The sequence below is a fragment of the Gymnoscopelus braueri genome (assembly GCF_963280865.1).
Source record: "Gymnoscopelus braueri genome assembly, chromosome: 11".
Classification (NCBI taxonomy): domain Eukaryota; kingdom Metazoa; phylum Chordata; class Actinopteri; order Myctophiformes; family Myctophidae; genus Gymnoscopelus; species Gymnoscopelus braueri.
The window spans coordinates 4331116-4356485 of NC_137613.1; the positions used below are offsets into that span (position 1 = coordinate 4331116).

At 41.0% G+C, this 25370-nt stretch overlaps 2 protein-coding genes across 3 annotated transcripts in view; both read right to left on the bottom strand.

Moving 5' to 3' along the window:
* Window positions 1-25370, bottom strand: part of LOC308094995 (uncharacterized protein) — a 793896-nt gene that overhangs the window by 379572 nt on the left and 388954 nt on the right. The gene's annotated exons all lie outside the window — the stretch shown is intronic.
* LOC308095002 (NACHT, LRR and PYD domains-containing protein 3-like) overlaps window positions 1-25370 on the bottom strand; it is a 272045-nt gene that overhangs the window by 138958 nt on the left and 107717 nt on the right. The window contains exons 2-5 of one of the 2 annotated variants that reach the window (XM_080441872.1): window positions 4921-5084; window positions 3572-3679; window positions 2825-2938; window positions 2612-2725 (exon numbers count right to left, since the gene is read on the bottom strand). The exons of the other annotated variant lie outside the window; for it this stretch is intronic. Of the exons in view, the coding sequence (XP_080297998.1) occupies window positions 2612-2725; window positions 2825-2938; window positions 3572-3679; window positions 4921-5069 (485 nt within the window). The 5' untranslated portion in view covers window positions 5070-5084. The remainder of the gene's footprint in view (window positions 1-2611; window positions 2726-2824; window positions 2939-3571; window positions 3680-4920; window positions 5085-25370) is intronic. 2 annotated transcript variants of the gene reach the window in all.

Below are 25370 nucleotides of genomic sequence, written 5' to 3' on the forward strand. Positions count from 1 at the left end.
TACCATATATACCATCCCAACCGTTATATTTTGGCTAAATTGTCCGCTCTCCCCCTCTCTCCCCCAGGCAAGAGCAGTTGACACCTCTAGACCCCCCGCAGAGCGGCCCGTAGACGAGCAGACTCAGAGTCTATGTTGCCATGTCTGCTTATTATAAGCGACTTTGGGCTTGTTTTTCACGTCTTTTATTATTATTATTATTATTATTATTATTATTATAATTATATATATATATAATTACATTATAATGGTAATAATAATATAGCTGCCCACGTGTTTTGTGCACAGTTTGCACACTGGGTTGTTTACAAGTTACTATAGTTCGCTTGCTGCTACTAGATTTATAGCAGCATTACACATTTTGTATTAGGTCTTAGGTATTAGGTGCAAATTAGCCTCGGCTATAAACCCCATAATACAATGCAATGTTTTCATTCATTTTGTGTTGTTTGTTTAATTCTGGACTTTGACTAACCTGTAACGAAGTAGCTACTAAATTGCACACATTTACATTATTCAAGGATGGATTTCAGTGCATTCCTCTGTAATGGCCGAAAGATTGGAACCTTTGTAGTAGTGTTATTTATGGAAGATGTCCTAACAGGTGCTAACGGTCCTCATGATGACATATAGGAGACACACAGAAAGGCACAATGTATGCAGTAACATTTTCATAGACCTGCCTGCTTATTTCTCTCTCAAAATTTGGCGACCCATTTTCCACTTTCCCTTTCACTGCAAAGCGGTGGAAAAAGATTGGATCTACAAGCATACAGCTTGTCACGCAGCAACTGTTTTATGCATGAAGATCAGATATTTTGCGCAGGATTGAGCACATTTGTGAGCAGGCCTGGTGTTTCAGGCATCAACTCGCGAGTTGAAAAACAGTAGAAACTAGCTAAATAACCTTTTTTTGGCTCTGATCTGATCAGCAGAAAGGATTATTCATTCATTTTCCTCCGTGTGTTTGATGACCCCCCCCCCCCCCCATTTTGAGCTATACCAACCTTTCAGCTAAACAGGCCGCTCGTTTCTATGGAAGTATTCCACTGTATTCCACAACGTGTAGCTAGGCATAGCCTCGTTAGCTCGTTGTGGCGAGTGTCTTGCCTGAACAGCTACACGACGTCGTGACGTCTTTGTTGAACTGCAACATGGCGTTTGCACTTTCTTCATTTACAGCCCGTGCATCGACATAAACGTTCAGATTTCAAATGTAAAGTGCTTAACGCATGGCCACGGATGTTACAATTATGTACGGGCCCACATAAGTACACGTATCTTCCGTATTGTTCAATAAAAAGCATTTTAATCCGATCGGTGGCCATTTTATCCATTTGCTTTCAACTACGCGACCGCATCGGTTGGGAGGCGTATTGCACTCTTGATACATTATAACTATGAAAAAATGGCTGCCGATCGGATTGAAATGCTTTTTATTGAACAATGCTGAAGATACGGGTACTTATACCCACCCGAAGTGAATTGTAACATGTGTGGCCATGGGGTAAGCACTTTATATTTGACATCTGAACGTTTATGTAGATGTACAGGCTGTAAATGAACAAAGTGCAAACGCCATGTTGCAGTTCAACAAAGACGTCACGACGTCGTGTAGCTGCTTATTTGCAGTGGTGGGAAGTAACTAAGTACATTTACTCAAGTACTGTACTTAAGCTCACAACGCGTCGCATCGCGACGTACATTGGCTATTTGAAAATTGCCGATCTACAAGCATGCATTGTGAGCTTGTAGATCTGCTATTTTCAAATAAATTAACGTTAACGAAATCAACACTGCATGGAAGTAAAAATGAGATCCCCACATACACAAATCACAAATCATGATGACATATAGGAGACAGATAGAAATACACACTAGCCTACTGCCTACACTTTCATAGACCTGCCTGCTTATTTCTCTCTCAAAATTTGGCAACCCATTTTCAACTCTCAGGTTTTTAGAAGACAATTGAACCCCCCACTGTTTGGGGGAGAAAGTGTGAACTAGTCTGGAGAACAGAGGGAGACAGTGGCCAATAGGATAGCCTGATTTGGGGATCAAAATGATATTTTTTCAGGCTTGGTGGAGGAGAATGAAACCTCAGTCATGCGAGTGTTAAACGTCCTGTCGCGCGGGGGGCACGCGCGACAGGACGCGCAATAACCCCACGCTTACAACTACTTTTGCCTGCGCACTTCACCGGGTATGGTCTAGTAAGTATAACACTCCTTGAAAATGTAGCAACACAACTAACACAATAGCAATGAACTAATTGAAATGGCAGATGGCAGAAATGGATTCATTATGCCTGTTTATTATTATTATTATTATTATTATTATTATTATTATTATAATAAGGATCGGAGCAACGGTGCGGCTCGCAGGTCTGCACGTTACGTTTGTGACGTCCACTGTCTGCCCGGCCGCCCACGCACTAGGCAATTTTAATGTGGGATAGATATGACTTTTCTTTATTTAAATGTATTTTCTTTTCCGGCAATATCCTAGCCTTAATAACCATTAATTAACCAAATAATAACGTTGTCCAAATGATTGCATAACTATGTTATTCTACTGTTGTGTATATTATATAGGAGGATTCACATACTTTGTGCCTGGAGGTCCAGGTTCATTACTGAAGTTACCAACCAATCGTTTAGACTTGTCACTCTTCATAGACATACAGCTGGGTGTTGGGGACTCTGGTCTGCGGTGAAGACTTCTGGAATCATAAAAATATATATTAATAATAATAAACAGTAATGTTTGACAAAAAATACAGTGCAAGTGTTGTCTATATTGTATAGGAGGATTCACATACTTTGTGTGTGGAGGTCCAGGTTCATTACTGAAGTTACCAACCAATCCTTTAGACTGGTCACTCTTCAAAGACATACAGCTGGGTGTTGGAGACTCTGGTCTGTGGTAAAGAATTCTGGAATCATAACGAATATATCATATTGTATAAGAGGATTGTGGAGGTCCAAGTTAATTGCTTCTGGACGCTATAAGCCCATAGAGCGAGCACATGTTTGTCTTTTGCATCACAAACTGTTGTGAAAGAGCCCGTCATTGTGTGAGCAGATGTTGAATTTGTGTCAGCCACGACAAGCTTGATGGGGGAGGGACAGTTGTGTGTGAACTGGAAATTGTGAACAAGATGGAACTGATACAATGAACTACCCACCCGCTGTCAGAGAAAGAATAGACACCTGTCAGTTGTCACGAATAGTGTGCGCGTGCGTGCGTGCATGCGTTGGTAATTTGTTTATTCAATTCCAAATTTCAATTAGCTATGATTGCCTTCCAAAGTTTGCAGGAGTGGCCTATTTGACTAAATAATTCCCAAAATCATGACTGCAGCATCCGATCTAGCATCACCACTGAACACCACATTGTGATTTATACAACTTCATTCACACACTGCACACATAGTAACTTACAATATGTAGATAAACATTGGACAGGGTTGATACAACAGTATTAGATCATATGTAATCATCTTAGCATATGAGATCAGGTCGTTATGTTATAGTGTTGTGTATATTGTGTAGGAGAATTGACATACTTTGCGTGTGGAGGTCCAGGTTCATTACTGAAGTTAGGAGGGCTTCTTCTAGACCAGTCACTCTTCATAGACACATAGCTGGGTGTTGGAGACTCTGATCTGTGACTTCTGGAATCATATAGATGTTTCTATAATTATCATGTGCATTCAATTTGTTCAATATGTTATTGTTAGTCCCATTTGACATCAACATGGATTAAACTTCTCAGTCGCCACAACTGATTTCAGTCATTTGGAAGCATGTTGTGCACCGAAAATAGCTGATCTACAAGCTCACAACACGTCACAGCGCGATGTGTTGTGAGCCTAGATCAGCTATTTCCAGTTATTAGTTATGACTTGTACGACTTCATTCAAAAACTGCACACACACGCACGCACGCACACACATACATACACACACACTCCACGCCTTATAGCCTACACGTAACTTACGCGTAACAATATATTTATAAACTTTGACCACGGAGGATATAATGTTAATAGATCCTATGTCTACTTCATAAATTTGCATTGAGATCCACAGAGGGGGGCATTCCGTTCCTTCAGCCTAGGTCCAGAGCACATTTCGGTCATGATTATCCCTAGTGTGAGCGGTTCAAAGATCCAATCTTAAGCCTCCCAATTTGCTCTCAGTCATTCAAGGCCGTCAAGAAATTTTTCAAACATGGTTGATATTTATCTGGATTCGTCCCATAGCTCGCAGGGCCATCCCACAGCTGGGCAGCCATAACCATGGCAACATTATTTTACACAAAACCGCTAATAAACAGCTGAGATTTGGTTAAAATCGGAAAACGGGCTTCACTGTTCCTTACACATGGTAATGGTCAATGGCTGTGTGCAATTGCTCCAGCCACTGAGGAGAACCGGGCAGAACTAATTTTGGCCTTACCACCTCACCACTACAGAGCTTTGTAGAATTATAGGAGGATAGGAGGATGTGAATGAAAAAGTAGTTTTGCTTTTGTCATTGTTATATTCCATTTTACTTCTAAAAGGGTAACTTCTTTTAGTTTCCTCTCACAACATTGCAGCAACAAGAAAACCGAATAAAATAGCAATAAAATAATATAAACCATAACATTACAGTACAATAACTAAGGTGATAGACATATTTTACATAGCTTGTTGCATACTGCACATGCACACAAGCAGCCAGCCTGCCTAATGCAGCATCACCACTCTGTGATTTGTACAACTTCATTCACAAACTGCACACATAGTAACTCACAATCTATAGATAAACATAGGATCAACATTATTAGATGCTATGTCTTGTTTTTGTAATTCATGTAACTTAGCATGAGATCACGTTGTTGTGTATATTGTAAAGGAGGATTGACATACTTTGTGTGTGGAGGTCCAGGTTCATTACTGAAGTCAGAAGGTTCATCTTTAGACCAGTGACTCTTCATAGACATATCTGGAGGCTCTGGTCTGTGGATGTGCTGTTTGTCAGTTCCCTCCTCCTCTTTCTCCTCACAATGACTCATCATTGGTCTTTATTAAGCCTGTTAAGGTTACAGTCAAAATAGACCAGAACACAGTAAATGTTTGCTGCATATACACAAAGTGGACACACACACACACACACACACACACACACACACACACACACACACACACACACACACACACACACACACACACACACACACACACACACACACACACACACACACACACACACACACACACACACACACAGTCTTTGCTGTTCCCATGCTCCTTCTTTGGAGATAAAATAATTTACTCCAAAAACTGCATTAACTTAACCAAACTACAGTACTAACATTTCAGCAAATCTAATAGTTGTTTGTGATAACATTACGCTGAATCGCACCAATGTGAGATTGATTTGTATATTATTATATTATATTTTTATAGATAGCCTTATGGAAAAACAGTAAAGAAATAGTACTAACATGCAGTAGGCCTACAATAACAGTTGCATATATATATGAATAATTGGGATCAACATTATAAATGGCCCACAGCCCTGGAAGTCCTATTTAAACCCTCTGGGCCGGCAGAACGCATCTTCATCTTGGCCCAGGCACCTTACAATAAAACTATTTAAAACATCACAACAGATATATTTTAAGGATGACACTTACATTCCTGAGCTGTTATTTTTCCCCTGGTGTTCCAACATGGACATTACAGCCAACAGAAGCATCATGTGACTGTCAACAACACTACTGCTCTGACAGCAGCATGTAGGCTACTGTTAGCATGTTAGCTTAAACACTGTTCAACAACACCAGTGCTCTGACAGCAGCATATGGGCTACCGTTAGCTTGTTAGCTTAAACACTGTTCAACAACACTACTGCTCTGAAAGCAACTTGTAGGCTACCGTTAGCTTGTTAGCTTAAACACCGTTCAACAACACTACTACAACAGTAGCATGCAGGCTACTGTTAACTTGTTATCTTTAACACTGTTCAACAACACTATACGACAGCAGCATTCAGGCTACTGTTAGCATGTTAGCTTAAACAGTGTTCAACAACACTACTGCTCTGACAGCAGCATGCAGGCTACTGTTAGCTTGTTAGCTTAAACACTGTTCAACAACACTACTGCTCTGACAGCAACTTGTACGCTACCGTTAGCTTGTTAGCTTAAACACCGTTCAACAACACTACTACAACAACAGTAGCATGCAGGCTACTGTTAAATTGTTATCTTTAACACTGTTCAACAACATTACTACGACAGCAGCATTCAGGCTACTGTTAGCATGTTAGCTTAAACAGTGTTTAACAACACTACTGCTCTGACAGCACTGTTCAGGCTACTGTTAGCATGTTAGCTTAAACAGTGTTCAACAATACTACTACTCTGACAGCAGCATGCAGGCTATTGTTAGCTTGTTAGCTTAAACACTGTTCAACAACACTATTGCTCTGACAGCAGCATGCAGGCTACCATTAGCTTGTTAGCTTAAACACTGTTCAACAACACTACTGTTGTGACAGCAGCATGCAGGCTACCGTTAGCTTGTTAGATTAAACACTGTTCAACAACACTACTGCTCTGACGGCAGCATGTAGGCTACCATTAGCTTGTTAGCTTAAACACTGTTCAACAACACTACTGCACTGACAGTAGCATGCAGGCTACCATTAGCTTGTTAGCTTAAACACTGTTCAACAACACTACAGCTCTGACAGCAGCAAGCAGGCTACTATTAGCTTGTTAGCTTAAACACTGTTCAACAACACTACTATTGTGACAGCAGCATGTAGGCTACCGTTAGCTTGTTAGATTAAAAACGGTTCAACAACACTATTGCTCTGACAGCATTATGTAGAATACTGTTAGCATGTTAGCTTAAACACTGTTCAACAACACTACTGCTCTGACAGTAGCATCAGGCTACCATTAACTTTTCAACAACAATACTGCTCTGACAGCAGCATGCAGGCTACCGTTAGCTTAAACACTGTTCAACAACACTACTGCTCTGACAGTAGCATCAGGCTACCATTAACTTGTTAGCTTAAACACTTTTCAACAACACTACTGCTGTGACACCAGCATGCAGGCTACCATTAGCTTGTTAGCTTAAACACTGTTCAACAATGCTAGATATGGTAGTGCAATTCGGATTTGTAGTGGGTGGGACACTGGCGTCCCCTTTTAGGCGGATGCCCGTGCGGGGAAATCTTTCTTCTACATTAGAAGAGTTAGGACGTCACATTCTAATACAGCCTAAATACCCAATCTCAGCACCGGCCACAGTGGCGCACCTCGCTAATCATTAGACTCCCAATCCACTACCACTGGGAGTCTAGGTCCGACTCCCGCTTGGGAAAATACTTTTTCAAACAGCCGCGGACTACTTTTTTTCGCATATAAAGTATAGTTTTGGGACCGGACCGCGACGGAGGGGCGCAGTCTCAAGCGAACTTGAGCCACGAGAGGCACCACCAAGCGTGCGAGTTGCCGTGCCGAACGTTGCGAAGTTCGCTTTGAGCCTACTCTGCCCCGTCCGATGTACCGATAGGCACAGAATAGTAAATGATGTTGTGGGGACTGTGTTTGCCCCAAATGACACTCAAAGTGACTACTAGCCAATCACAGCGCGTCTTTCCCGGGACTTACGCAACTCTCAACTTCCGCTAAAAATCCACAGTGCATTCCTAAAGCTCGCGCAGCACCACTGCTCTGACAGTAGCATGCAGGCTACCATGAGCTTTTTAGCTTAAACACTGTTCAACAACACTACTGCTCTGACAGCAACTTGTAGGGTACCGTTAGCTTGTTAGCTTAAACACCGTTCAACAACACTACTACAACAGTAGCATGCAGGCTACTCTTAACTTGTTATCTTTAACACTGTTCAACAACACTATACGACAGCAGCATTCAGGCTACTGTTAGCATGTTAGCTTAAACAGTGTTCAACAACACTACTGCTCTGACAGCAGCATGCAGGCTACTGTTAGCTTGTTAGCTTAAACACTGTTCAACAACACTACTGCTCTGACAGCAACTTGTAGGCTACCGTTAGCTAGTTAGCTTAAACACTGTTCAACAACATTACTACGACAGCAGCATTCAGGCTACTGTTAGCATGTTAGCTTAAACAGTGTTCAACAACACTACTGCTCTGACAGCACTGTTCAGGCTACTGTTAGCATGTTAGCTTAAACAGTGTTCAACAACACTACTGCTCTGACAGCAGCATGCAGGCTATTGTTAGCTTGTTAGCTTAAACACTGTTCAACAACACTATTGCTCTGACAGCAGCATGCAGGCTACCGTTAGCTTGTTAGCTTAAACACTGTTCAACAACACTACTGTTGTGACAGCAGCATGCAGGCTACCGTTAGCTTGTTAGATTAAACACTGTTCAACAACACTACTGTTGTGACAGCAGCATGCAGGCTACCGTTAGCTTGTTAGATTAAACACTGTTCAACAACACTACTGCTCTGACAGCAGCATGCAGGCTACCATTAGCTTGTTAGCTTAAACACTGTTCAACAACACTACTGCTCTGACGGCAGCATGTAGGCTACCATTAGCTTGTTAGCTTAAACACTGTTCAACAACACTACTGCACTGACAGTAGCATGCAGGCTACCATTAGCTTGTTAGCTTAAACACTATTCAACAACACTACAGCTCTGACAGCAGCAAGCAGGCTACCATTAGCTTGTTAGCTTAAACACTGTTCAACAACACTACTATTGTGACAGCAGCATGTAGGCTACCGTTAGCTTGTTAGATTAAAAACGGTTCAACAACACTATTGCTCTGACAGCATTATGTAGACTACTGTTAGCATGTTAGCTTAAACACTGTTCAACAACACTACTGCTCTGACAGTAGCATCAGGCTACCATTAACTTGTTAGCTTAAACACTTTTCAACAACACTACTGCTGTGACACCAGCATGCAGGCTACCATTAGCTTGTTAGCTTAAACACTGTTCAACAATGCTAGATATGGTAGTGCAATTCGGATTTGTAGTGGGTGGGACACTGGCGTCCCCTTTTAAGCGGGCGCCCGTGCGGGGAAATCTTTCTTCTACATTAGAAGAGTTAGGACGTCACATTCTAATACAGCCTAAATACCCAATCTCAGCACCGGCCACAGTGGCGCACCTCGCTAATCATTAGACTCCCAATCCACTACCACTGGGAGTCTAGGTCCGACTCCCGCTTGGGAAAATACTTTTTCAAACAGCCGCGGACTACTTTTTTTTGCCGATAAAGTATAGTTTTGGGACCGGACCGCGACGGAGGGGCGCAGTCTCAAGCGAACTTGAGCCACGAGAGGCACCACCAAGCGTGCGAGTTGCCGTGCCGAACGTTGCGAAGTTCGCTTTGAGCCTACTCTGCCCCGTCCGATGTACCGATAGGCACAGAATATTAAATGATGTTGTGGGGACTGTGTTTGCCCCAAATGACACTCAAAGTGACTACTAGCCAATCACAGCGCGTCTTTCCCGGGACTTACACAACTCTCAACTTCCGCTAAAAATCCACAGTGCATTCCTAAAGCTCGCGCAGCACCACTGCTCTGACAGTAGCATGCATGCTACCATGAGCTTTTTAGCTTAAACACTGTTCAACAACACTACTGCTCTGACAGCAGCATGCAGGCTACCATTAGCTTGTTAGCTTAAACACTGTTCAACAACACTACTGTTGTGACAGCAGCATGCAGGCTACCGTTAGCTTGTTAGATTAAACACTGTTCAACAACACTACTGCTCTGACAGCAGCATGTAGGCTACCGTTAGCTTGTTAGCTTAAACAATGTTTAACAACACTACTGCTCTGACAGCAGCATGCAGGCTACCGTTAGCTTGTTAGCTTAAACACTGTTCAACAACACTACTGCTCTGATAGCAGTAGTGAAGTAGTGAAATGACAGCAGCATGCAGGCTACCTACGTAGCTTGTTAGCTTAAACGCTGTTGAACAACACTACTGCTCTGACAGCAGCATGTAGGCTACCATTAGCTTGTTAGCTTAAACACTGTTCAACAACACTACTGCTTTAACAGCAGCATGTAGGCTACCGTTAGCTTGTTAAGTTAAACACTGTTCAACAACAATACTGCTCTGACAGCAGCAAGTAGGCTATGGTTAGCTTGTTAGCTTAAACACTGTTCAACAACACTACTGCTCTGACAGCAGCATATAGGCTACCGTTAGCTTGTTAGCTTAAACACTGTTCAGCAGCATATAGTGTACCGTTAGCTTGTTAGCTTAAACACTGTTCAACAACAATACTGCTCTGACAGCAGCATGTAGGCTGCCTTTAGCTTGTTAGTTTAAACACTGTTCAATAACACTACTGCTCTGACAGCAGCATATAGGCTACCATTAGCTTAAACAATGTTTAACAATACTACTGCTCTGACAGCAGCATGCAGGCTACCGTTAGCTTGTTAGCTTAAACATTGTTCAACAACACTACTGCTCTGACAGCAGCATGCAGGCTACCGTTAGTTTCAACAACACTACTGCTCTGACAGCAGCATGCAGGCAACCACTAGCTTGATAGCTTAAACACTGTTCAACAACACTACTGCTCTGACAGCAGCAGATAGGCTACCGTTAGCTTGTTAGCTTAAACACTTTTCAGCAGCATGTAGGCTACAGTTAGCTTGTTAGCTTAATCACTGTTCAACAACAATACTGCTCTGACAGCAGCATGTAGGCTACCGTTAGCTTGTTAGCTTAAACACTGTTAAATAACACTACTGCTCTGACAGCATTATGCAGGCTACCGTTAGCTTGTTAGCTTAAACAATGTTCAGCAGCATGCAGGCAACCGTTAGCTTGTTAGCTTAAACACTGTTCAACAACACTACTGCTCTGACAGCAGCATTTAGGCTACCATTAGCTCGTTAGCTTAAACACTGTTAAACAACACTACTGCTTTAACAGCAGCATGTAGGCTACCGTTAGCTTGTTAGCTTAAACACTGTTCAAGCATGTTTAAAGCTAAACTGTGTGGCTGCATTTCAACTGAAAGGATTCCAACACTGGGACATTGAGGGCCCTATTGTGCTGGTCTACCAGGTCTTATGACTTAACTTAACACCTGGAGGCGTGGCCAATGCTGTTTGGCCACTCAATATAAAGACACAACATTGGCCACGCCTCCAGGTTTTAAGTTAAGTCATAAGACTTGGTACTTAATACGCGCCAAATGAGGCCCACAGAGTGTGAACACGTGACATGTAATGAAACATCTGTGATACATGGGATATACGTGAAAGCTGAGTCATGCACTGTGTCCACTATGTACATGAAGCTCAATTTAGACTCTTTTAGGCCATTTGGTTCACAAACTTTTACATTTCCCCCATAACTCTGAGAGTTTACAAATGGAACCTTTTGGTTCCCTTTGTATACTCTCATAGTTACACACTCGTAAGGGTCCATTTAAACCCCCTCAAGGTCCCTGGACCACACATTGAGACCCTCTGGTGTAGCAGAGTGTTTCCAGTGACAACACCCTGACTCTGTTTGACCAGAATGGAACACAACCTTTATTACCATCTGTGAAGGAAGTAAGGAAGAGGCCCAATGTATTTCCAATAGGGCGGCCATTTTGTGGTGCCACAGATAGGAAACCCATATTATTTTTCCGAAAAAATTGATATCAATATTTAAGCCTGAACCAAGCCATCCAGACTGCTGAATCATGATCATAAAACATTTCATTCTGTAAAAAATGTAATTGAAAACCGCAAAAACTAATTGTATACTATTAAATGTAATATAATATAATTAAAATTCCAAATATTTTTCCGACAGAGGATATATAAATTACATTATGACAGTGGGGGAATTCAGTTGTCAATGTATAAAATAACAATACTCAGCAATTTTTTCAAACATAGCAGATCTACAAGCTGATGAGCTTGTAGATCTGCTATTTTTTAAAAGTCGTGACACACACTCATATATCAAAGCTAAAATCTAAAATGACGAAGGTGCTTTCCCGGTTTCAATGGGTTAAAGCACAGGCTTTAGAGGATGCAGACCGGGGGGGGGACGCCTTGAGTATTGTAAGTAACTGTGCTGAAATAAATCATGTCTGGAGGGTTAGGGTGATGAAACAGCAACTGCGGCGGCATCACCCCGCTGAGGAAGTGAACATTACAGCAACAGTGCCCCCCCACCCCCCAACAAGCCTGGGGGGGGCAAACATTGTCAGCAGCCCCAAGCGCAGGAAACCACAAACGGTTAATTCGGCCTTTAACAGGATACATGTTGGTGTTGATATGATGAGAGAGAGAGAGAGAGAGAGAGAGAGAGATAATAAGTAAGAAGTGATACTTCATTGCTTGCATGTTAACCTTTTATAACCAAGTTATAGTATAAAGACCCAACAATCAACTATATAATACCAGACTAAGGACATTAGTTATATTATATATTGATTAATTACACTTACCCTATATTAATCTTTAAGTGGAGTCCATGGAGTCCATGCTGTTCAGTTCTCTGTGATGTTGTGTCAAAATGGTTGACGGTGTATTAACACATAAAGTTCTATCATAGTGGGAGTGTCTACAGTTACAGTGTACATGGTGTGTGACATGGGGACACGCGCACGCGCACACACACACACACACACACACACACGCACATGCACGCACACACACATACACGGGGTGGTGTTGTGTAACACGTGCTTTCCAGTTTGTTGTTTCTTTGTCTGTCTGTAAAAATAAAATACAATATTATGTTTGAACACCACATCTCTTATGGGGGTCCCTGCATGGCAAAAACATATTTTCAAAAGGGTTCCTTCACCAAATAAACATATTCATTCGGGGGTCCTTATGATGAAGTTTGAAACACTCATTTGCACACACGCACACAGACCGTTTCTGTATGTGTGTGTGTGTGTGTGTGTGTGTGTGTGTGTGTGTGTGTGTGTGTGTGTGTGTGTGTGTGTGTGTGTGTGTGTGTGTGTGTGTGTGTGTGTGTGTGTGTGTCACTGAACCAGACTGACATCCTGTGAAGATGGAGTGATGTCACAGACTGTAGGAGGAGCTAGGAGGCTGCTTGTCACAGACAAGTTTGACAAGACAGCAGAGCTGTGACTGAACATGATATGATGTCACATGAGCTTCTATGATGTCATGTAATAGATCAGTGGTTATCAACCTGTGGGTCGGGACTCCACATGATTTTGGGGGGGTCCGTAGGTGATTTGGGGGGGGGGTCCCCAGATGACAGTGAAGTGTCAATTTAAGGACTTAAGACATTTTAAAGGCTAAATAAAAATAAAATAAAAATACCTAAAAACTATATGTAACCCCGCTATAATGATTAACAGTCATCTTGGTAGAATAGAAAACATACAAATCTTTATTTGGTACAAATAAGGAACTGTAATAAAACTGTTTTATTACAAATTAATTTAAAATACATTGGTGAGCAATGACATACAACATTAATAACATCCCCTGTTTGCTGTGTACCTGAGACCCACCTGGCCTGTGCTTCACTCTTATTGGCTGCAGCTTAAAGAGGGGAATCTATGGGTAAATCACACAGCACCCTACACTTAGAAAAGCCAACACTGCAAATCCACAGAGTAACATATTAACAGATCTCTACAAACTAGGGCCAAACACCTTGGTTACACAGCAGTCCAATCAATGTACAGAAGCCTCTCACCTTTATGGCAGCCCAACACAAGGAGCTGAAGCACAGCTGTGTTATCTAATAGAGACACTGGGGGAGATGGTTAGACAAAACTAAACAAACAAATAAGCATAAATAAATGTTCAAATCAGCCAACCAGCTCCACACTCTACTTATCACCATAAACATGCTTGCTCGCGGCAGCCGGCCAGCTGACCTTTAACCTGTACTTAAAACCTACAAAGAAAAAGGAACAGCGGTCATCATTAGCTGCTCACTCAACATGACCCTACAGTCAACACAGAACACAGTTCAATCAATTACAGTGCATCAAGTTATCAACATAAACTGCAAATTTAAAAGCACAGATAACAAGATACTTTACTTTACCAGGTGTATGCAGTAACTTGACCCACAACAGACACACCTGTCATGATGAACTTCAGCTGTACCATGAATGTCACCACCTATACATGCAGGTTACACACATGTTACACACAATCACACCACATGTAATACAGAGAATGTATAAACCTTTTTGTTCACCTTTACACATGCATGAAAATATACTCACATTCCTTCTCCAGTTTACATGTCTATTCTTTACTGGAGAGACAACACCTCTGCACCATATCAACACCACCAACAATGGTACAGACCTGGCAACATAACACACATTTTAATTGTAGAACAAACACAAAAATAAAACACAAAGTAAAAGCACGGAAACAAGCAAACAGGCCATACCATTTACCAGGTCAGCAGCTGCACAAACATCCCCCTCTCACGACACACTACTGGAGTGGTGTGAGGACCCACAGATTGGCCATCTGTTACATGCCTGTTCAGAAAGGCCTTAAATACCTGTGTAACCTATGACATCACTTAATCTCTGCCTCCCTCTAGGGCAGGGGTGTCAAACTCATTTTGGGGTCCGGGCCACATTGGTCAAATGGTGACTTGATGTGGGCCGAAACCAGTTGCGTACGCGCATGTGCACTCACGCGCATTCAGTTATACAGCATTGTTTTTCAGTCTGTTGTCTCAGTCACTGCTACTATCTACAGTATATCACCTTTAAAAACATGTCATTATGAAGAAGAATAGATACTTCAATTATTGACATTAAAAACAAAATGCAATTTGTAAGGAGCATTCAATCCGGGAACGCATACTGTGTCATTTTAGATTACATATATATATATGATATAATATAATTTTGACATAAAAATGTTAGAGAACCACATATTATAGCAACATAAGTGTTTCAGAAAACTGTTAAGATTTAAAAGACATTTGTAAAGACTTGCACAAATTTTCATTATTTTTCAATATAGCAGATCTACAAGCTGCTTGTGAGCTTGTATATCTGCTATTTTTGAATAGCCAAATAAATCTTAAAATGACACAGATGCTTTTTTAATTTACTATTTTTAAAAGTATTTCGCGGGCCGCCATGGACCTTTCCGTGGGCCGCCAAATGCCCGCGGGCCGCCAGTTTGACAACCCTGCTCTAGGGGCTACATATAGCCTACTATAAAAACTGGTCAAACATTGACCAAACTGTCAAATAATATAAGAAAGAGGCAGACATTGTGAAAATAGCATAATTGCCAAAGTCATATCTTTTTTTAAGGTTTTCAGAAAAGAAGAAATGTTCCTAAAAAATACATCGACTGGCAGCTAATCTCTGCTCCACCAACAGCCATGACAGATTCTGATCAATTAAAAGTGTATTAGATCTAATATTACACTTAAGGGCAAGACCTGCCTTATTACAGAGACTAGAGTACAGTGAGGGGGGGAGGGAGAGAGAGAGAGAGAGAGAGAGAGAGAGAGAGAGAGAGAGAGAGAACCGTATCTGGACAGCAATACATTAGTCCCTTAAAGGGGTAGTTCACCCAAACAAATTACTTATTTTCTATCAGTTCCACACCCCATGAAGCCTCAAATTCATGGAGATTTGTTTGTTTTAGTCACATTCCTGAGACAATAATGTGATGAACAGAGTAAAGATGCTAATGTCTCTGGTAGGAGACTCAAAGTTGACACTTTATGTCTCCTACCGGAAATACTAATGAATTCAAGGTTTCATGGGGGGTGTAAATGATAGAAAGGAAGTCATGTTTTGGGGTGAACTACTCCTTTAATATACCAAAATGCAATGAATTGAGGACATGTTCCATAATGTATGCAGGATTGTCCATTAGACTGGATGGAACTCTCTGCACTGAACATGATGATGTACAAGTGGAGGAGTGGACCAAGTAGAGAGGCCTGGGTCACATATTATAAAGGTTTAACTCAGTGGTTTTCAACCTTTTTCACATCAAGGTCCATTATTTATTCTGCATTTGAGCCACAGAACCACCGTTTGATGAGGTTTAGACTCTCAGACACAAGACTTACAATATTTTGTTATCGTTGGAGAAGATTTTGTCCACAATTCCATCCATGTTGTATTGATGTTGGTTCCATAGGAGAGATAACAGGCAAACCTTCATCAAAATAACAATTCTTCTACATTCTCTAATTGTGTTACTTCTTTTAATTAAGTAATGCAGATGTTTAACAATAATTTAACTATTGAGAGTGTAAAATGAAACCAAATGGACCCGTAAATTCATTTTATACTCTCAATAGTGAAAGATCTATATAAGGGTCCATTTGGTTACCAACTCTCCAGCATTTAACTGGGGACCACCTGGAACCCCTTCAAGGACCACTAGTGGTCCCCGGACCACTGGTTGAGAACCACTGGTTTAAGAGGTTAAGCTTTTGATGCAGCTGTTCACCATCGTTTCATCAGTGGGATTAAAATACCTGGTCAGATGGCGCCATCAAGTGGCCAACCTAGGCCGTATAAAGTGGTTAAAACCTTTATAAAACACTATTCATTTACCTGTGTTCATATTGGAGTGATCAAGGGTCCTATCCTGCCTTAACCCTTATCCCTAAACATATTAGACATATGTTACTATTTTTAAAAACATTTGAAAATAGTTCAACTAGCCGATCTACATCCACATGTTGTGAGCTTGTAGATCGGCTATTTTAACTATTTTAAAATGTTTTTCAAAACAGTAAAATGATGTAATATGTTGGTTGTTTGTACTTAGAGTTTGTGCTAACACAGCCGTGGTTATAGGTGTGATTCACACTGTGGATAGTCATGATAGAAACATTATTATGTCATTGTAATAATAACACAGCCGTGGTTAGATGTGATTTCACTGAAATTGCACGCTGTGTTCATGATTTGAGGCATTTTGTTCAAAACGGAGCATTCCTGCAAACTTCGGAAGCCGATTTTAGCCAATCAGAATGGAATATGAAAAATCTGAAAGACCAGTTTTGTTTAATGACTATAGAGATACTGTGTACCGATATCCGGGATTTTTGGACAGAATCTGTAGGAGAACGGTTAAAAAATGTGCTTTGCACAAATCGGCCTCCTGGTGGCGCTATAAAAGGCCCATATGAAACATTTGGGGCAGAGGTTCTGAATTGTGCACAGTTTCACTGAGATCAAAGAGATCAGAGATTAGCTGTTCACAGACAGAATGACACACGGACGGGCGGACGGACGGACGGACGGACAGACAGAAAGGGTGCAAAACATACTCTCTAGCCATACCTTTCGGCCTAATTATTGTAATAATAATAATGATAATAATAATAATTAGAGGATGAATATAGTTGCTATCGGGCAGGAACCTCGTTTTTTTCCGTAAATTAATGTCACACTTTAGAGCACAAATCTCTGAAAATAGCCGATCTACAAGCCCACATGCTTGTGGATCGGTAGCCCCTTTCGGGACCCTGTTTACCTTTTTTATATTTGGGAAGGCGGTATCCAGGGTCCCTTGTCGCTCAAAGCACTCTCTCGTACTGGCGGCTACCACTGTCTGGTCTCGGGCTAATAGCTCGTCGCTTAGAAGTTGCAGAGATTTCTCAAAGGTACCAACAAGAGCAATACTAAGCTGCATTAATCCGCACGGATCGGCGATGCCGTTTAACATATTTAATAATTTAGTAAAACTTAAGCTCCTCTCTCAGACTCTGCTCCACTGCCCATGTCCCGCCTCCCCGCGTTGTGATTGTCATGCAAGCATGTAGGAGCTCGCCAATCAGAGGCAGTAACGTAGGACCATAGAGTTATGCGTAGGACGCGCAACTTGTCAGTCACCGCGGGGAGGCGGGACATGGGCAGTGGAGCAGTGTGAGAGAGGAGCTTAAGTTTTACTAAGTTATTAAAAATGTTAAACGGCATCGCCGATCCGTGCGGATTAATGCAGCTTTCTGGCGCGTTAGTATTGCTCTTGTTGGTACCTTTGAGAAATCTCTGCAACTTCTAAGCGACGAGCCATTAGCCCGAGACCAGACAGTGGTAGCCGCCAGTACGAGAGAGAGTGTTTTGAGCGACAAGGGACCCTGGATACCGCCTTCCCAAATATAAAAAAGGTAAACAGGGTCCCGAAAGGGGCTAGTGGATCGGCTATTATCACCATTTTATTAATTTAGTTTTTAATAATAAAAAAGGAATGGTTTTGGACACCGCAACAATATTTTATATATATGTAACGCTGCCTCGGTGCTGATGACCTTAACAGACAGCGCCTGAGTTCTGAATTGTAACTCTTAAACATGCAACTATAAACTTACAGTATTGATTGTATGATGTGACTATTATTTTACCCCTGACAACACCACATTACACCCATCACTTCAAATCTACATTTCAAAGGACAACAAGGTAGGTTGTATAAGAATTGTATTTATTCACCATTAATATATATAAGTGACCACCAACAATGATACCTCTGTCCCTAACTGTCCCTATTAGGAACCACAATGAACACAATAAACCAGGTGGGTTCAACCAAAATACCTCTTTTCGTTACCTCCAGAAAATAGTGCAAAGATATTAAAGGTAGGAAATAACTATAAAACAGTGCCGTGGCAATAAACTGTCATACATGTAAACTTAAGAGCACTTAGTTGGAAAGTGCCCTTTAAAATATACCTTACACTTGAATACAGGTTTTTAAACCTTTCAAATAAACCTGGGTAACCTATGGAATAAAAGGAATTACTATTTTAACTGGCCACTGTAAATTATGAAATAAACAGAAGCCTTTTAATTCTACCTGAATAAATAATATATTACCTTATTGATACATTTTAGATGCATTATGTAAATACCCTTTTAAGATATATACCTCCTATTCTCAGAAAGGATGCAAATGAGCTTACCCAATCATCAATATATCTTGTACAGTAGTGAGCCCACTGAAATAATCAAATAAAAAGCCGTCATAAACATGAACTAAATAACCTCGTTGCAGGCCTGATCAACGCTGGTGTTCAGTCAGTGTGAACAGAATGGAGACGCCTCTTCACTCAACGTGAGCCCAGAGTCAATGGGTTAACTCATTGGTTCTCAGAGTGGGGTCCGGGGACCCCCAGGGGTCCTTGAGGGAGTTCCAGGGGGTCCCCAGTTAAATGATGGATAGTTAGGAACCATTTGGTTCCTAACTATTAAAAGGACATGGTTCCGAAAACATGGTTCCTAACTTTTGTAACTCAGAGTGTGTACAACACTCTCTGAGTTAAATTAACATAGCTTTTACAATATAAATTGGGGTCCCAGGGATAGAAATGACGTTAAATGGGGGTCCATAGTCTAATGCATGTCAAAACTGGGGGGTCCTTGAAATGAAAATGGTTGAGAATCACTGCTAGAGCCATAAAAAACATATTCTCTTATCTTGTCCCTGGCATATATTTTCTAAATGGGGGTCAGCGGGCTAATAAGTGTCAATGTGGGGGTCCTTGACATGAACAAGTGTGAGAACCACTGGGTTAACTCACCCAACGATCACAGTTCAGTGTCTCTTCCTGACGTTCCCAACACAGAGCGTTCCAGTGGAATAGATGACTGCTCTCTCCCATCATGACACCAGAGGTGCACCCAGCTTGTCCTGCAGCAGGGGGCGCTATATCTGCTTCTCTGTAGACGAGTCTTAATGTCTCCACAAAGGAACGCAGAGGGTCCTAAAGTCTTTTATATGGGCTCTATGTACAGCAGCCATATTATCACTTCCTTCACAGGTCTTACCAATGATACTAATGAAGGCTCTGTTCCATTTAGTGTAGCGCAGTGGTTCTCAAGACTTTTTAATTTCCACGACCACCACAACTCTGAGAGTGTACAAATGGAACCAAATGGACCCTTACGGGTCCATTTGGTTCCATTTGTACACTCTCAGAGTTACACACCCTGTAAGAGGCCATGTGGAACCCCCTCAAGGAACCATATGAGGGTCCCTGGACCACACTTTGAGACCCACTGGTGTAGCAGAGTGTTTCCAGTGAGCCAACATGAACAACATGAACACCCTGACTCTGTTTGAGCAGAATGGAACAGAGCCTTCATTAGAATCATAGGTAACACCTGTGAATGTCTTCACAATATGGCTGCTGTGCATAGAGCCTATTCTAAAACCACCCCCGGTGTGTAGCTGTTCACACGGGTGCATTTCTCCTTTCCGACATGTCGCCTTTCCGACGTTGACGAACCCTATACCTAACCCTAACCCTAACCATAACCGCACGCGGAAGCCACTAGTCGGAGTGGTGAGATGTCGGAATGGAAGGAGCACCCCTGTTCACACTGGACGTTAGCTCAGCTAGCATGAGGCTAACAACAGTGTGACTCTAGCCGCCTGCTTACTGCAGTAAAACGTTAAAACCAGGACTCGCCTCGACTCCAAACAGGACAAATATTAAACACTGTCAATACAGATGAGTAAACTCATTCAACACTTAAACACTAAGTGTTAATATTGTCACGTAATGCTCCTGCTTTGATTCACATGTGAGTTCTTCAGACACACCAAAAACCTCTCCCTCTTAAGCTGGCTAAGCACACCCTAACCCCAACCAATCATACGCTTGGAAAAGTGATGGACCGTCATAATGACCAATCAGAGGTAGTTAAAAGGAACACAGTCTGAAAACAGACTCAGTTCAAACGTGCAGATCTCCATAATGTCCAGCAGATGGCAGTGAAAGACCACATGCCAGATGTATTAAGCAGAATATATTTTCAATAGATCAATGGAGAAATTGATTGATTATTTCACAGTCGATACAAAACAAAGACACAATGAATCATACATCATTATAAATAATTGTGGATATTAATAGAATGTATATTATACACCAGTGTAATAACCATATTCATTTATTTGTTGGCTATCAAAAATAGCAGATCTACAAGCTCGTAGAAAATATTTGAAGAAATATCTAAAATGTTTGGACATTTTCCTTTGAATATAATTATATATAGATTTTGTAAACAAATCTTCTCTTCTGGGGGTCCCTGGCACAACATATTCTCAGATGGGGGTCCGTGGCCAAATACATTTCAATGTGGGGGTCCTTGACATGAAAAAGGTTTGAAAAGCACCATCTATAGACAGAGGAAACGCCCATAAGATGAAGAGTGTTGGTTCACTAATGCAGGAACCATCAAAGGTTCTCTTTGGATCCAAACATTAATAAGAGCAAAAAAACACTGAATATAAAACCTCTAAACAAATACAGAACAAAAAGAAAGACAAAAAAGCTCAGTGTTAATTTATCCATCTGTATCTCAGAGTTAAATGAACCAACATGTTACTGTAAACACTGTTTATAAAACATTTTATTCTAAATTAAATAAATCAAAGCCTGGGAGTTTCTTAGCGTCTAAATCACAGTTTCTCAACATTGGTCCTGGGGACCACCAGGGGTCACAAATGGACCCTTTTTGGTGCTTTGGTCTTTGTTTTGTAAAGCAGTGAGAGTTGGCTTTAGTTTTCTTTTCTTTTTTCTAGGGTTATGACTTATCAATCACAAAGTAAAGCAGCCTACAAGTCTAACCTCTCACTATAGTTTAATCCAGTGGTTTTCAACCTTTTTCATGACAAGGACCCCTAAATTGATATGTATTTGGCCGCGGACCCCCATCTGAAAATGTTTTGTTCCAGGGACCCCCAAAAGCAAAGATTTGATATAGCGCAGCACAGAGTGCCGCGCTATGAGCTTGTAGATCTGCTGTTTTCCAAAGCCTTACAGTTTGTTGCTCGGTGGTGATCCAACTTTTCCATGTCAAGGACCCCCAAAATCATATGTATTTGGCCTTGGACCTTAGTATTAATAGTGTCGTAGTAAATCAGTGTCATACATATTCTGAAGAAAACCTGGAGACTGACATTCAGTAATTGGTTCTTATGATCAAAATAAGAACAATAATGTTATGTAAAACAGAGAATCTAAGTCTTTACCACGGACACATTGATGAGCCCTGCTGCATGGCCATGGGCAGAAACATGAAGAAACTGGACGTATGATTCTCATTGTAAAAACATATAAATATGATACAGTATGTAATGATAGGATATAATATGATACAGTATGTAATGATAGGATATAATATGATACAGTATGTAATGATAGGATAAAATATGATACAGTATGTAATGATAGGATATAATATGATACAGTATGTAATGATAGGATATAAATATGATACAGTATGTAATGATGGATATATTATGATACTGTATATAATAATAGAATATAATATGATAAATGTCTCATTCTTGGTCCAGTGTGATGAATGCACTGAAGTGGAATGAGAGCTGGATGAACACGTTTATGAATAAACATTTTATCTTTGAAGTGAGTGTGAGCAGAAAAATGATGGCGTTGTTTGGAACTTCAGATCACCAACATATTGGAAGGGGTATAAAGCAGAATCTTGCCTTTATATCTTTATTAGCAAGAAGAAGGATACTATTGGAGTGGAAATCACCACTGGCCCCTAAAGCATCTGTATGGCTTAAAGACCTCACAATGTACCTACATTTGGAGAAAATGTAATTTAATCTGAGAGAATCACCGGGAAAATTCGATCAGGTGTGGGGCCCTATGATTAAATATATAACTAAATTAAAGACGTTACAGGACAGATAAAGCAAACACCACCATCGACACGTTGACAAGCTCTAGGTTAATACATGCTAAAGGAAGAAAATAACGGATTCCTACTTTCCTTTTTTGTATACACTCCATAATGTACCATGGGGAGGGTTAGCGAGGGAAATCATAATACTTATGAATTGATTATTATGTATTTTTTATTTTTTATTTTGAGTTATGTAAGTGTATGTTACATGTCTGAATGTTGCATGTTGTATATGGGATTGGAGTGGGGGGTAGTAAGGGCACAAAAAAAAAAAGTACTTTTGACATCCTACAACTGCAACTGTATTCCCATGTACTTGTCAAAAGCAAGAAATACACATTTAAGAGTGTGAGCAGAAAAATTAAACAATAACATATCACATGTGTTCTGATTATTGTGCACAGTGTATCGTGTTAATGAGGAATCTAAACAGCACAGAGTAAGGATTTCTAATTAATTTAGAGATCTGTTATTTATGGGTGCTTCTGTAGGTCTATCCATCAGTGTGACAGTTTACAGTTGGTAGTAAGCTTTGTATCAATAGTGAGCTGTATTGATTGATTGAATATTTTATCAGGCAGAAATGTAAAACAGCACAAGTACAGTTAATAACACTTTGTCTAAAAGGTCCGTCCAAAAAAGTCCTTGCGGTCTTGTTTCCATTGAGGTCGTGACATGACAACACTATGAATATTAATACACAGGAACAACGACATGTCAAGAATACATTTATTAAACTATTATTACTTCTACACATGATCATACAATAACATGTGAAGAATGAGAATAATATCACATTCATATTCAATGAAAACACAATAATGGAATGAGTGAGGAAACAATGATGTAATAATTAATCAATGAATAAACAATGATTGATTTGAGTTCATAAACACATTTAGTAGATGTTTGAATCCAGAGTGATTGACAAAGTCCAAGATGAGAGTCAAACTATGAGTCAAATCTGCTGTCAAAATGAACACTGCTCACATCACTCGGGTGGCTCAGTGGTAAAGTCCCTGCCCACCACCACGGAGGTTGTGGGTTACAATCCACCGTGGTGCATCCGGCTTTGTCCAACGTCTATGTGAACACAACTGACCCGTGTTCAGGGGAGGGAAGCCGGGCGGGAGGAGGAGGATATATGTCACTGTATGTACTCCTATGGGCTGGGGGGGGGGGGGGCACTGGTCAGCGGGGAGTGTTGGGCGGGAGGAGTGGGACGAAGGCCCTACGTCCTGCCGGTGGGGGCTCCTCACTGGCAGGTGAGCCAATAGGAGACAACACAGAGATGTGTGTGGGGAGGAATTCATTGGCATGACGACTAAACTGGGGAGAAACTTTGAAAATTTTTTACATTATTATTAATGTAATCATGCCCTCGCTAGCCAATCACAGTGCGTCTGCGAAGTTTGAAGTTAATTTCATCATGTGTCTCGCTAGCCAATCACAGCACGCCCTGCAAAGCTTAGCCTATGGGCGTGTTTTCCACAGCATGGCGTCACAGCGAAAGAAAAAAGTGCACGACGGAAAGAAAAACTTTCACCACAGATGGGTCCTAAACCCTCTTATAGGAGCGGTTGCACCGCTCAAAAATGATGCTACTAAGTTAAAAACATGTAATAAAAATAATGAACACTGAACACTGCTCACAATGTGTCGCTTTGTGACGTAGATCTTATATATTAGAGGGGGGGGGGGGGGGGGGGGGGAATGGACCAATTACAAAACCCTGTGGGACTCCAGTCAATAAAGTATACAGAGTTAACTGGTTAAGTATAAAGGTTTATATACAATAAACAATATTGATACTGTGAGAATTACATGATCAAATATAAGGTTTTCCTTAGTCTATTCTTGTGTAAAAAATATCAAAAATCAAATATACAGAAAATGAGTTTGTATCATAAGAGACACAATATGACACTGATATTTACATCATCATCATCATCATCATCATCATCATCATCATCATCAGTGTTGATGGACAGTATTTATGATACATATTTATAAATGTATGGAGTGGAGGTTTGTTCACTTCTATCTAATCTAATCTAAGATCTAAAGCTCCCTGTGGTGATGACTCATTTATACCATAGAGTTTGACCTTAATATGGATTTGACCAGGGACCCCCATTTGAACATATTTGTGCCAGGGACCCCCATTTGAACATAATTGTGCCAGGGACCCCCATTTGAACACATTTGTGCCACGGACCCCCATTTGAACACATTTGTGTCAGGGACCCCCATTAGAACATATTTGTTCCAGGGACCCCCATTTGAACGTATTTGTACCAGGGACCCCCATTTGAACACATTTGTGCCACGGACCCCCATTTGAACACATTTGTGCCACGGACCCCCGAACAACATTTAATTATCAAAAATAATATATAAAAAATCCAATGTTTTTCTTTTTTAAATAGCAGATCTACAAGCCCACAACGCGTTGTGAGCTTGTAGATCTGCTATTTTCAAATAGCCAATGTATAAAGGGGGTTAACGTGTTTAAACTGATCTTGAGACCACTGGTTCTCAAAGTGGGGTCCAGGGGCCCCCGGGGTCCTTGAGGGGGTTCCAGGGGGTCCTAAGCTAAATGATTAAATATACATTAATAGCATCAAACTCAGTGTAACCACT